General features: G+C 40.2%; 1 protein-coding gene across 7 annotated transcripts in view; it reads left to right on the forward strand.

Annotated features, from left to right (window-relative positions):
* The window catches only part of RBMS3 (RNA binding motif single stranded interacting protein 3), a 538,131-nt gene that overhangs the window by 226,742 nt on the left and 298,084 nt on the right, over positions 1-13,305 (forward strand). For all 7 annotated transcript variants that reach the window (XR_004256904.1, XR_004256905.1, XM_032235699.1 and 4 more), the window contains exon 4: positions 9,836-9,927. Coding sequence is in view for 5 of the 7 variants with exons in the window: in XM_032235699.1 (XP_032091590.1) it covers positions 9,836-9,927 (92 nt within the window). In the remaining 2 variants the exon portion in view is untranslated. The remainder of the gene's footprint in view (positions 1-9,835; positions 9,928-13,305) is intronic.

A 13,305-nucleotide genomic window follows, 5' to 3' on the forward strand; every position in this document is an offset into this window, starting at 1 on the left:
TTTTAAGTTTCCGGGTATTGTCATAAAAAAGGACCTGACCTGGGGTGCTCACATTGCAGCACTGGTCAAAAGGGCCCAGGAGAGATTATACTATCTGAGACTTCTCAGGAAACAACAACTGAATAATAAACTGCTGTTGACCTTTTATCACTGCACCATAGAGAATATTTTAACTTACTGCATCTGCGTATGGTTTGCCAATTGCACAGCGGCAGATAAGACAGAGCTCCAGATGATTAACATCATTGCCAAGAGGATCGTTAGTTGTCCTCTCCCCTCTTTAGAAGAGCTTTATAGCTCCCACGGCCTTAAGAAAGTCAAAAATATTCTTAAAGATCCATCTCATCCTGGGCACCCTTTTTTTTTAATTATTACCATCTGGCAGACAGTACAGGATAATAAAAACAAGGACAAATAGGATGAAAAACAGCCTCTATCCCAGGGCAGTAACTATACTGAATTCTACTGTATAGTACAATATTAATGCAATATCAGGTTTTCAATTCAATTGTATAGAATGAAAGGTGTGTGTTGGTGTTTTTTTATATAGTTATAATGTACACTGAAGATGGATTTAATTTCGTTGTATGAGGTACAATGACAAAAAGTAAAGTTAAAGTAAAGTAAGCTAAAACTAAACATTTCGTTATTTCAATCCAAATCCCATTGTACCTGTTTAGCACTTTGTAAACATTTTAAAAAGCATTGGCAGCAAGCTAGACTATTATAGGATTGTGCCATTGAATTGTCATAGGTTTGAGCAGAATTTTCTTTAATCTACATCTTTGGAAGTTACAAATTGAATCAGGTTATCACATAGCATAGGTAATAATATAAAAAGTTGATTAAACCACTGTAAGCTCTTAGCAATTATATATATTTTGTTTTTGACAACTTGTTCCTAACATGGTCTTTAAAGTCTTCTAATCATGCCTCATTGCCACTGCAACTTGGCCTTTTATAAAGTTAGCTTGAACATCTGGTTCTAGTACTATCTGGTACTAGACATTCTTGTAAGTAGAGAATATCATCTTAGATATTTTGAATATTGTTACCTATATTGAAAAGTATTTCAGTATATTTCTTCTATCTTAGTTTGATCTCCTTTGAATAAGTTATTCTCCATTGAAATCCTTTAGTGTATCAATTCAAGATCTGAACCTCTTTCTGAATTCAGAAATAGTTTGAAAAACTTTCTGTGTTTCTCCTTTGATGTTCCATTCAATGTCTTTATACATGTTGTTTTAATACTGTAGTTTGTCCATTCTAACAGCTCTTTGAAACTCTTTGTAAAGTTTATTTCTAATTTTTTTTATCTCTTTTGATTCTGATTTCTTTCCTCTTGGCAATTTATTCAATTATATAGACACCCATCTCAAACCAGTGATTCTGAATGGTGAACAATCATAAAAACAATTAAGATATTATATAAAAAGAAATTAAATACAAATAAAAGCCAAAATATATTATAAATAATATAATCAGTGTAAACATAAAATGCGACCATTCACACACTCAAGACACCAAACCAAGGCACTTGGCAGATCTTCAAGGCCTTCCTAAAGGCCAGCAGTATAGTAGCCATCCTGATCTTAGGAGTGGCAATGTGTCAAGATTGAAAAACTTAAGCTTCATGTGACTATTACTGCTTTTCAACATGCCAAAAGAACAGGGGGAGGGAAGGGTGAGATAGAAAGTAGATGCTCCAGACTTCAGCCATGAGAGCAAAGGAAATTTCTGCAGGTGGCAGCCAAGATATGGACTGTTATCAAAACAAAAGAATGCTTCATAACTGGACAATATGACCTACTCCATAGGAGCAGGGGTGAAACCTACTTCTTAAAGGCTTGCATGGAAAAATTTAGAATTGGCTTTGATTTCTTCGGTGCCAAAATGATGTACTCAATAAAGTTTTACTTTTGGGCTTTTAAAGTTCCTGAAAGTGTCTTCGGATGGATGGCAGAATATTTCAAAGGACAATTGCTACTTTCTAGTTCCCACCAGCTGATATTCCTTGGCTGATGGTGCCTGGAGCATGCCCATCGTATCAGACCAGATTTTATGAGTAGAAGCTACTAGAAAAATATGGTCCAGTTGTGGGTTTCAAAATTTTTTAGAACCTATTCTCTAGGTGTGGCCTATTTTGTGAGCGTGCCTTTGCAGTTATGTGACTGGATGGGAGTGACCAACTTGTAAAATGTGGTGAAACTCATTTAACAATGCTCTTGCTTAGCAACCAAAATTTTGGACACAATTGTGATCATAAGTTCTGTTTCATTTTCTTTCTTTCCTTTCTTCCTTCCTTCCTTCTTTCTTTGTTGTGTATCTTTCTCTTTCTTTCTTTCTTTCCATCCTTCCTTCCTTTCTTGTGCCTCTCTCTCCTTGTTTCTTTTCTTCCTTCCTTTCTTTTTCTGTATTTCTTCCTTCCTTCCTTCCTTTCTTGTGTCTCTCTGTCCCTCTTTCTTTCGGCTGCCGCAGCCGATTCTCCACTGACCCCTAAAGAAGAAGCTGTGGCAGATGCTCTTCTTTAGGGGTCAGTGGAGGATCGGCTGCGGCAGCCCAGCAGAGCAGCGCATGGAGATGGTCTCCCCGGGGCTTTTCATTTGGCTGGCAGGAGGAGGAGGAGAGAAGCTACTTTGGCCACTCTCTTCCAGAAGTCCAGCTGGGACCGAAAAGGCGTCCTTTTGGCCAGGAAGGGATCAGCTGTGGGCATGGAACCATGCCCACAACTTTTCAAGTGCGTAAGCTTAACAGGAGGAACGGCCCTTCTCCAAAGATGTCTTACCCACTCCAGACCAACTTATGTAAGACAAGGCAGGCAGGAGGGTGGACACGTGACTCTGCACGGGAAAATGTTAGAAGGTGCGGAATCAGCTTTGCCTGAAAGCAAAAAAAGGCTTGGAGCTCCCCCCGCACACTCGCCAGCCAAAACCTCCCAGGAGGCTTCTATTGGTGGGAGGGGGGGGGCTCTGAGCCTTCTCACCTTCAGGCAGAGCTGATTCTGCATCTTCTATGTTTTCCTGGGCAGAGTCATGCGCTCACCAGCCTGCCTGTCTTGTCTTACATAAGTTGGCTAGCCAAAGCCTCCCGCCTTTCCTGAACAGCCAGCAGCTGCAAGAGGTGCGAAGGGGTGGCAGGTGGGCCATGGCTCAAGGACCGATTCACACCGCAGAGATGAAATGCCAGCCTTCGGGTTGCAAAAGTGAGAGGCACTTGCCCATCTTTTCTTGGCTTCGCATGGGGCTGCCCGATGATCCAAACAATTAAGCATGAACAACTGGGCTCCTCCTCTTCCCTTTCCCCACTACATTGGCATTGGGAGTTATCTTGTTCTCGAGGAATGAGGCAGAGATGAGGCCTGGGGTTCTCTTCCCTGCCTCCTTCCTCTGAGAGCTGCAGGCAGCAGGTTGCCGCCCATTGCAGGTGTCCAGAGCAGCCTCAACCCCTGCCTTTCCACCACCCCCAGGCCCGCACAACCTCTCTGCCAACCCACCAACCTGGGGACGCTCCCAGTTCTGCTGGGTGGCTGCTCCTTCATGTCCCGTTGCCAGCTGCAGTTGGACTTTTGGCACCCCCACTTCCTCCTGGCACCCCTTCCCAGCTGGGAGATGCTCCAGGACAGCCCCGCCATCCTGGCCAGGCACTGGGTCGGTCAGCAGCGCACCACTGCTACATGACCTTTATAAACAGAAATTAACCAACTCCTTTTAAACTTTCCATTTTAATGAGAATTTTTTAAAAACTTCTTAAATTCTCATTGAAATGGAAAGTTTAAAAGAAGATGGTTAATTTCTGTTTATAAATCAGCGGCCGGCCGGGAAAGCATCCCTGGGAGCTGAGCGGGCTGAGTGTGGCTTCGGAGGTTGAAAGGGAAGCTGCGCTGCCCACCAGATGCCCCCTCTCCTTTTTGCCGGACTTTTGGAGCTTCTCACCAACCTGCTCCACCACCTTGGCCACCCAAGGTTGACAGAATATGCCTGAGGTCACTTCACCTCACTGTGATCCGAGGGATGTTCTTGTCTTGGTAGGACATCTTCCCTTCAAGGCCGTGCCTGCAGTGCGGGAAGGAGAGCAGCGGAGGCAAAACGGTCTTTCTGAGCTCATCTGAAGAGGTCCATCCCCCTCCCCCTTCCTTCTCTTTGAGAAGCAGTTTGCAAAGTCCCGGTTTTGCAAGGCGCTTGTCAAAGAGAAGGAAGCATGGGCTTCTTCCAATAGCTGAGTCCTGCTCCGGCAAAGGAAGTGAGTGGGCAGGGGTAGTTTGGTGCAGACAGCCGGGGTGAGAGAGAGACCTGGTGGGCAGGGGGAGCAAGTGGGGGGCAGACCAGGGAGGCACTCTAGGCCCTGTACATTCGGGTTTCTGCACCGGTATGCACGTACAACCCTCAATTCTATTCTGCATCAGTGAAGCTTTTACAATGCTGTTCAAGAGCAGCCCCATGAAAACTGTATGGAGTAGTCCAATTACTACAATTTACCTTGACCTCCATTATCCAGCACCACTCAACCATTTTATATTTTCTGCCCATGTGGTTTCGTATTAAAAATACAGGAATGGTTTAAACTTGCTTCCCCCCACACAGTATGAATCAATTGTTTTGCCATTGTTACTAAAGTAAATATCTGCCTGCAACATATTCCTATTTGGCTGCTGCCCAATGTAGGTGTCTATTTGTTTTGACCAGGCAGCTGGGATGACTTCACTCCTTGGGTGACTCTGCTTGGGGATATATATTCTTGGCATTCACTTATGATGTTCTTTGTTCATACCGCCCAAGAGCACCTCCTCCCTATCATCATAAAGCAGCACAGCTGGATCGGGGGCATAAAAAGCACCGAAAGGTTAATGAAAATCAAGATTTTGAACTCTTGTTCTTTTCTCAGCAGGCATTGTTCACAGGGTAATAATTTGGACTCAGTTTTACTTCAAAAACTTTTAGAGCTAAACTGTAGCTATCATTCCAAATCTTTTTTTCCATAAATAAGATTATTTTTTTCAGATTCATTAAAAAATTAAATTATAAATAAGCCATATTTGACAAAAGCAAAATGATTTTATTGCTAAGTGTACAGATCTTTTATGTCTATATCTTCGTGTAAAAGACTATGGAACTTAAGGTATCTTGGATATTTTGGTTTTAATTTCTTTAAGATTATTTTATCTATATTTTAGCACTTGCATTTATTGTTTATTCCTGGGCATATTTTCTTAGGAATGAAATATCTACATACAGTGCATTCAGAGGATATTCAGACCCCTTTCATTTTTTGTCAATTTTGCTGTGCTGCAGTCTGATTGTAAGTTGTTGAAATTCATTTTTCCCCTCAATTATCTATCTCATAATTACAAAATGAAAATAGAATTTTAGAAATATCTGTAAATTTATTAAAAAGAAAAAACTGAACTATCACATTGGCATAAGTATTCAGATCCTTCACTCTGTACTTTGTTTAAGCACCTTTGGCAGCAGTTACAGCCTCAAATCTTTTTGATATGACAAGCTTTGCACATCTGGATTGGGAAATTTTCTGCCATTCTTCCCCTCAAGTTCAGTCATGTTGGATGGCAGTAATCAGTGGACAGCCATTTTCAGATCCCTCCAGAGATGTTCAATAGGGTTCAAGTCTGTTGTGTGGCTAAACCATTCTAGAACATTCACAGAGTTGTCCCTAAGCCACTCTTGTGTTGTCATGGCTATGAATTTAGAATTGTTATTATGTTGTTATGAACCTTCAGCCCAGTCTGAACACTGTGGAACAGGTTTTCATTGAGGATATTCCTGTACTTTGCTTCATTCAGCTTTCCCTCAACCCTGACCAGTTCCCCAGTCACTGCTGCTGAAAAAACACCCCACAGCATTATTCTGCCACCACCATGCTTTATTGTTGGGATAATATTGGGCAGGTAATAAATGGTGCCTGGTTTCCTCCAGACATAGCATTAGAATTGAGGCCAAACAGTTTAATCTTGGTTTCATTGGATGAGAGAATCTTGTTCCTCACAGTCTGACAGTCTTTCAGTCTTTTTTTTAGCAAACTCCAAGTGGGTTTTCATGTGTTTTGCACTGAGGAGTGCAAAACACTCCTCAGTGCAAAAGCCACTGAGGAGAGGCTTTCATGGCCACTCTGCCATAAAATAAGGTGACCAGACGTCCCGCTTTTGGTGGGACAGTCCTGATTTCTAACAATTTGTCCCGCATCCCATGGCGTTTTAAAAAAGTCCTGATTTTTGGAAATAATGCATGACACAGTCCTCTTCCCCGGCACCCCACTGATTAAAGCACTTTCTTTCGCCCACAGCAGAGCTCGGGCGGGCAAAAGGAAGCGCTTTAGTCAGTAGGGTGCATGCCGGGAGGAGAGGAGAGATTCCTCCCAGCATGCACCCCACTGATTAAAGTGCTTTCTTTCGCCTGCAGCAGAGCTCAGGTGGGCAAAAGGAAGCACTTTAGGCAGTGGGGTGCATGCCGGGAGGAGAAGAGAGATTCCTCCCAGCATGCACCCCACTGAATAAAGTGCTTTCTTTCGCCTGCAGCAGAACTCAGGCAGGCAAAAGGAAACAGTTTAGGCAGTGGGGTGCTTGCCAGGAGGAGAGGAGAGATTTCTCCCAGCACACACCCCACTGATTAAAGCCCAAAATCCGAGTTGAGGGAATGGCGAGCGGCGGTTGCAACCCCAGAGCTCGGCTAGGCGAGAACTTTAAGGCGAGCGGTGGGACAGACCCTTGCTGTCAATCCCCCCCTACTTGCGCCTTTTTGCAGCTGTCCCTTCGTTCTCCCGCCAGTGGGGCTGCTTCATTATGGGGTCCCCCCCATGGCTGCGAAGGAGTTTCCTGAGAGTTTTGGAGGATCAGGAGTATGACTCTCATTGCAACGTTGCCCTCTGCTTGGGAGGGTGATTATTTATTTATTTTTTTCTTCCTGCTTCCTCATTCTCACCGGCGTGCAAGGATTGCAGTGGTGGCTCAGATGAAAATAGTGACATTCGTGGCATCGCGCTTGGGGTTAAAAGCTGTTTTCTGTTCGCGGCAGCAACTGCTCTTTGAGAATTCTTGCTTGAAAGAACAGGACTCCCTCATGCAGTCCTGAATTAAGATCCATCTCCCTCCACCCCTAATTAAAAAGCCCCTGGTAAATTGTTGCCTGTCCTGTGCCACGTGGCATGCCTGCCTGTTTAGTTGTATACTCTTGTTGGTGCGCTGATTGCATTCTAAAATACCCCATCAATCTTCCGATGTAACATTTAACCATCCCCACTGCTAATGAGGTATTGATGGGAAGGGGAATTTAATTTCTAAAACAACAAATGCTATGTATTGGATGCAGACAAGACTCAATCTTACATGGGAACAGACCCGAATACAACAAGATCAGCATACATACATACACACACACACACACACACACACACACACACACACACAATTGTAAGTCAATTTGAATTCAATATGTAATTGAAGCTACCTAATTTCTTTATATTAACATGAAGTAGGGTTGTGGGGAGTCAGAATAGTCAAGAGGCTGGTTCCAGCCTAGAATTAAAAACTATCTTTTTTGATCTCCTATTGCAGATGTCCCCATCTTGAAGGCTGTGATATGTGTTAAAAGGGCTGATCAGACTAATGGTTATGGGGATATATGGTTACAAGTTTTTTGTTTAGAACAGTACAGGTAGTCCTTGACTTACAACAGTTCATTTAATGACTAATCAATTTACAATAGCACTAAAAAAAGTGACTTAGGACCAGTGGTGAATCCTACAGGTTCACAAATGTGAGCATGCACATGTGCTCACTTTGCTCATATGCACCTTTTCTGTGAATGCGCAGTGCTCATGCATTATGTCGGGGTGGGTAGATGGAGCCTACTGCAGCCGCAGCTACCGGTTTGCCCGAAGCAGAGAGAACCGGCTGAATACTACTCTGCTTGTGACTGTTTTTCACAGTTAAGATCTCTGCACTATCCACATAATCATGTGATCAATATTTTGAAACTTAGCAACTGGCTCATATTTATGACCGCTGCTGTGTCCCAAGGACATGTGAACCCCTTTTGCTAAGGTGACCAGACGTCCCGCTTTTGGCAGGACAGTCCCGCTTTTGAACAATTTGTCCCGCGTCCCGCAGCGTTTTTAAAAAGTCATGATTTTTTAAAATTTTTTAATCAAGAACGCCCCCCTGGTCAATGGTGTCCCTCTTTAACAATATTAAAATCTGGTCACCTTACCATAAAGCCCAGCTTGGTAGAGGGCTACAGTGATGGTTATACTTTTGGAACTCTGTCTCATCTCCATACAGGATCTCTGGAGCTTAGTCAGAGTGATCATCAGATTCTTGGTCACCTTTCTTACTAAGGCCCTTCTTCCTCACTTGCTCAGTTTGACCAGACAACCAGCTCTTGAAGAGTCTTAGTTGTACCAAATATATGAGAATTATGTTTCAGAATTATGGAGGCCATTGTGTCATAGGAATCTTCAGAGCAGCAGAAATTTTATTGTAGCTTTCCCCAGATCTGTGCCTTGCAATAATCCTGTCCCTGAGCTCTGCAGGCAGTTCCTTTGACATCATTGCTTTTGCTGTGTTTCAATATGCATTGTCAGCTGTGAGGCCTTCAATAGAGATGTGTGCCTTTCCGAATCATTTCCCATCAATTTAATTTACCACAAGTGGAGTCCAATCAAGGTGTAGAATCATGTCAGCAGCAATCAACAGAAATGGTAAGCACCTAAACTAAATTTCAAGTGTTGTTGCAAAGGGTCTGAATACTTATGCCAATGTGATATTTCATTTTTTTCTTTTTAGTAAATTTACAGACATTTCTAAAAATTTCTTTTCACTTTGTCATTAGTGTAGATTGATGACAAAAACAACTCTAGAATCAGGGTGCAGCATAACAAAATTGATAAAAGTGAAAAGAGTCTGAACACTTTCTGAATACTCTATAAATGTATTTAGTTACACACTTAATATCATTTAGAATTTAAGTCTTACAGAATTTTCTATTTTGAAGCAGTTTACATTGAGTTAAATATAAGAAGTAAACATTTACAAGTTATTTACAGGAATCCTAGCATAAAATTTATGATCTTTCACTATATCATTGGCAATTTCTTAAAACGGAATGTATATATTTCTGATATATGGAATTAATTGGAGTACTTAGATTCATTTTTCTTCTTTTAATACATGCATGAGGTACTAATAAGTTTAAAGTGCATTAAATGCTGCAGCATATTTGTGATTGCCTTCTGTTTTGATACATATTGATCTGGTAAAAAGAAATGTCTGCCTAAAGCTATTAGCACTCTAGTACTAAATACTATTATAGCTTTTGAGATGGATGCAAGCTCTTTAGATTGCAGAGGCATTACAAAAGATGAAGTGATGACCTTTCTCCAATGGATACACTGTGTACATTCCAAAAAATATTCATATACCTGATATGAAGGGAAGATTCCAAATAAGTTCAATGCAATAATTCTCTATTGCATTATTCTATTAGAAACCTTTGAAAATGTTTCAACAAAAGTACAATTTTCTGTCGCTTTAAAAAAAGAATGAATGAAAAGAATGAATTTTGTAATGATTTTTTTGTTACAATGTTTATTGTTTACAATAAAATTTTGCTGATTCATTCATTCGTCTGACCTAATATGAAACAAGTCATGTCTTATTAAACATTTCAGCTGGGGACTGTTGAAACTCATCCAAAATCTTGAAGTAGCCATTGGTATTTGAACATTATTACATTTGAAAATGTTACATTGTTGATGGAGAAGATTTGGTAAGCTACTTTATTTTTTATTCATATTAATGAATGCTACTTTTTCCCCCTCTCAAAAGGTTACGGTTTTGTAGATTTTGATAGTCCAGCAGCTGCACAGAAAGCCGTAGCATCTCTTAAAGCAAATGGTGTGCAAGCTCAGATGGCTAAGGTAAGATTAATATGTGAACATTGCTTGATTGTACTGCTTTACTTTAATATAATGTGATATTAGTTTATAGCAAAAATTTGAGTTATTTTTGTCATTCATTTCAGAATCAATATGTCCAATGAATTTGCCTTATTCATTTATAGATTTCTTTTCTTTTCTCCTGTACTGTTTTGTTTATTTCTTGGTTATCATCAGCCTTTATGCATTTATAAATGTTGGATACGTCTCCCTTTTTTATTACATTTAATTTTATTGTGCAAAGAACAAAAATGCAGTACTATAAAGCATTTGTACCAAAGCTTCTTGAGCCAGTCCAGATTTTTCTTCCTTCATTAAATATGAAATATAAATATTGGCAAGAAGAAAAGAATTGCATCCCAAAGGTACTTTCTGGTTCAATGGCTTCTTGAAAAAGCACCTTTGGGATAACCATGACCTGGAGGATTGAGAATTTTGTAAGAAACATCTAGGTTGGATATGAGATGAAATGGTCCCAGGATTTCAGATATTAAGGAAGATTTTACTTCATGGATAGCTGGTGGAAATAGTTGCTGGAAATATGTAAGCTATAACAAGGTGGCCCATATTTAGGATAAGTACCCAAAAGTCAACATCTATTGACAGTATTCTACCTTCGATAACATGCTTTACAGATTTGCAGGCCTGGAGCTCATCCCTTGTAACATAGAAAATGTTTGTTTGAATATAATAATGAAGATTTAAATTGCCTGGTGTTATGCATACCTAGAAGTTTGCTGTTATGAAACACTTGTAGACTCCATTGCTATTTTTTTTTTAAATGATCCAGTTCAAATGACATTTTATTGTATGATATTGGGATCACAATAAAAAAGGAAAATGAGATATTATGCATTATCTCATGTAATGTTTTTAATAGTGTGCATTTGATTAATAACAAATATTCTTGTTACTAATCAAATGCACACTAATCAAGTACTAAGGATTCTTTTATTGTGTATGTGCTCTGCACATATAAGTCTAAGATGTTAGGGATTTTACTAACGGTTATGAATGTCTTAATTCATAATACCATGTGTGTGATATGGTGCCAACCAAGGTAGGCATCTCAAGGCAAAAGCATGAAATATTGATTCAGTTTAGAAGTTCCATAGTTTCTTCACCTGAGAAACTCATGTTACATATTTTCAATATTAATTAAATCTCAAAAGATCACTGTGTATCTACATTTCAATAATAGGAATGGAAAATGGAGAATGAAAAAGGATTTGAGTTAAGGTTGTATAGGAATACACAAGGGCATGACTAAGTTGATGAGTTCTGGCTGTTCATCATTTCTAACTGAAACTAATAAGACAGACATGGGAATGTCATTTAGACATGGGAATGTCATTTGTCCTTTATGTGTTGCTGAATTGCAATTGTCAATATACATTAAACTGTACCATTCAGAGGGAGAGGGCCAATGAAGCAAGTGATATTGAATAGCATCATGCAAATAGCACATATGCAGTATATTTTATTTGTGAATTGATATTATGATTTCAGCATCAGCTTTATGTCTTCTTGAGTATCTTTGAGTAGATGACAATTGATGATGAATTTTCTTCAGACTTCTGAAGATGGTTCTATTAGTTATTGCTCTTTGTCTATTTAAGTACTCTTTCCCCTCCTATCAAACTATTTCTATTTATGTTTAGATGTTGTAAGTTACTATTGTAAAAGTTGCCTATTTTCTTTTGATAAAATTTGTTGCTGTTTTTTTAAAAAAAATCCAATCTGTGCTTGGAATAAATAGCTATAGAAAGGCAATGTAGAAGTCACAAGAAAGGATACACACACACTCTATCTATCCGTCCATCCATCCATCCATCCATCCATCCATCCATCCATCTATCTAAACAGAAAACAGCAAGACTGTTTCACTTGATATTCTATTTTTCTTTGAAGTAGATCTCCTAGGAGTTGAACAGTTATTTTTGATGAAATTTGAGAACTTAAAAAAAGTAAATCTAAAGTTGATGCGTTTGCCTCCTCGAAGTCCAAAGAATTGAAAAGTAGGAGAGTCCAGATTTATTACTTTATCCTAATGTGATAATAATGTATTTACGATGCTGCATACAGTACCAAGTTTAAAGTTTTATGCAAAAGCCCTCTCAAATCAGTGGTACAAATCAGAAACTATTATGTCATGAACAAATATATTTAGTCACATCAAAAAGATTTAGAAGAATTCAATAATTTAATTACTATATCAATGAATGTAAAATAAAATCATTTTTGCATATAATACATATATCCTTTTTAGAATCCATCACTCATTCAAAAATCCAAATAGTCTTGATCAATATTGTACAGTATATAGAATCATTTGCATTGACGTTTTCATTTTAATGGTCAAAATTAAATGGAAATATCTCCTCAAACTCACACAAAACGTTTATAAAAAACAAAACAAAACCATTTTTACAGATAATACACAGTTGGGGATAGTATCCATCATGGATTAACACTGTCTGTTCTCTGATTGGACTGAGTCTTAAAAATTAATTAATATCTTTTATAACCCGCCCTTATGGGTAACTCCACCCAGCTTTTGACTCAGTCCACTCTGAGGACAACTGTGTTATTCAATTCTCCATTCCATTGATCTTCGTCTATAAAGATTGGAAATATCAAATTTGCAATAATATGTTTGCCCTCCGGTGAGTAAAGCTGATAAATCCGGCTATACCCTCACATACCTTTGGAGGTCCCCGGTAGCCATGTTGAGCTGTGCAACCTAGGCCTATCAGACCCACGTTGTTGAGAGAGAATTTGCCTCGGGCATCTGAGTAAGGAGCAACTGGGTCCTGGTCTGTTGGAATAGAGAGAAACCTCCAGAGACCGCTTTGTATTACCACGGCTGTAGTCCACGATTCAAGGCTCCCCTACAGGCACAAGTGTCCTTGGGAGCGAGGATATGTGCCGCATTTGCATGGCCACTTACGTGCAGGATGAGGAGGCATCTGTCGGATCCATCCAGCAGTCCCTTCCTAACCGCACCACGCGCCAGATTGCCTATCAGCCGATCTCTCCACTGGAGGAGCGCCACAACCAACACACATGCGCCTTCGATCTGGTCGCTCTCCATGTGCCTCTGATGTTAGAAATGGCTGAAGAACGAGCGACCAACATGTGCTGCTTTTGCTGGGCAAGGGAGAGTAGGGCAAGGAGTTGCAGCTGCCATTTTGCCTCCTGCCTCAACCAACAGTCAGAAAAGGGTGCAAACTACCATCTTGGCCAGTGAATAGGGCGCGGCTGCCATTTTGTCCAAATTTTCCACTATGGCGGACAGTAGTATTCCCGGGCCTTTCCCTGAGGAGAACAGAGAGGGACAGGGGCTGGCCCCAAAGCTAG

This window comes from Thamnophis elegans, chromosome Z (genome assembly GCF_009769535.1).
Source record: "Thamnophis elegans isolate rThaEle1 chromosome Z, rThaEle1.pri, whole genome shotgun sequence".
Classification (NCBI taxonomy): domain Eukaryota; kingdom Metazoa; phylum Chordata; class Lepidosauria; order Squamata; family Colubridae; genus Thamnophis; species Thamnophis elegans.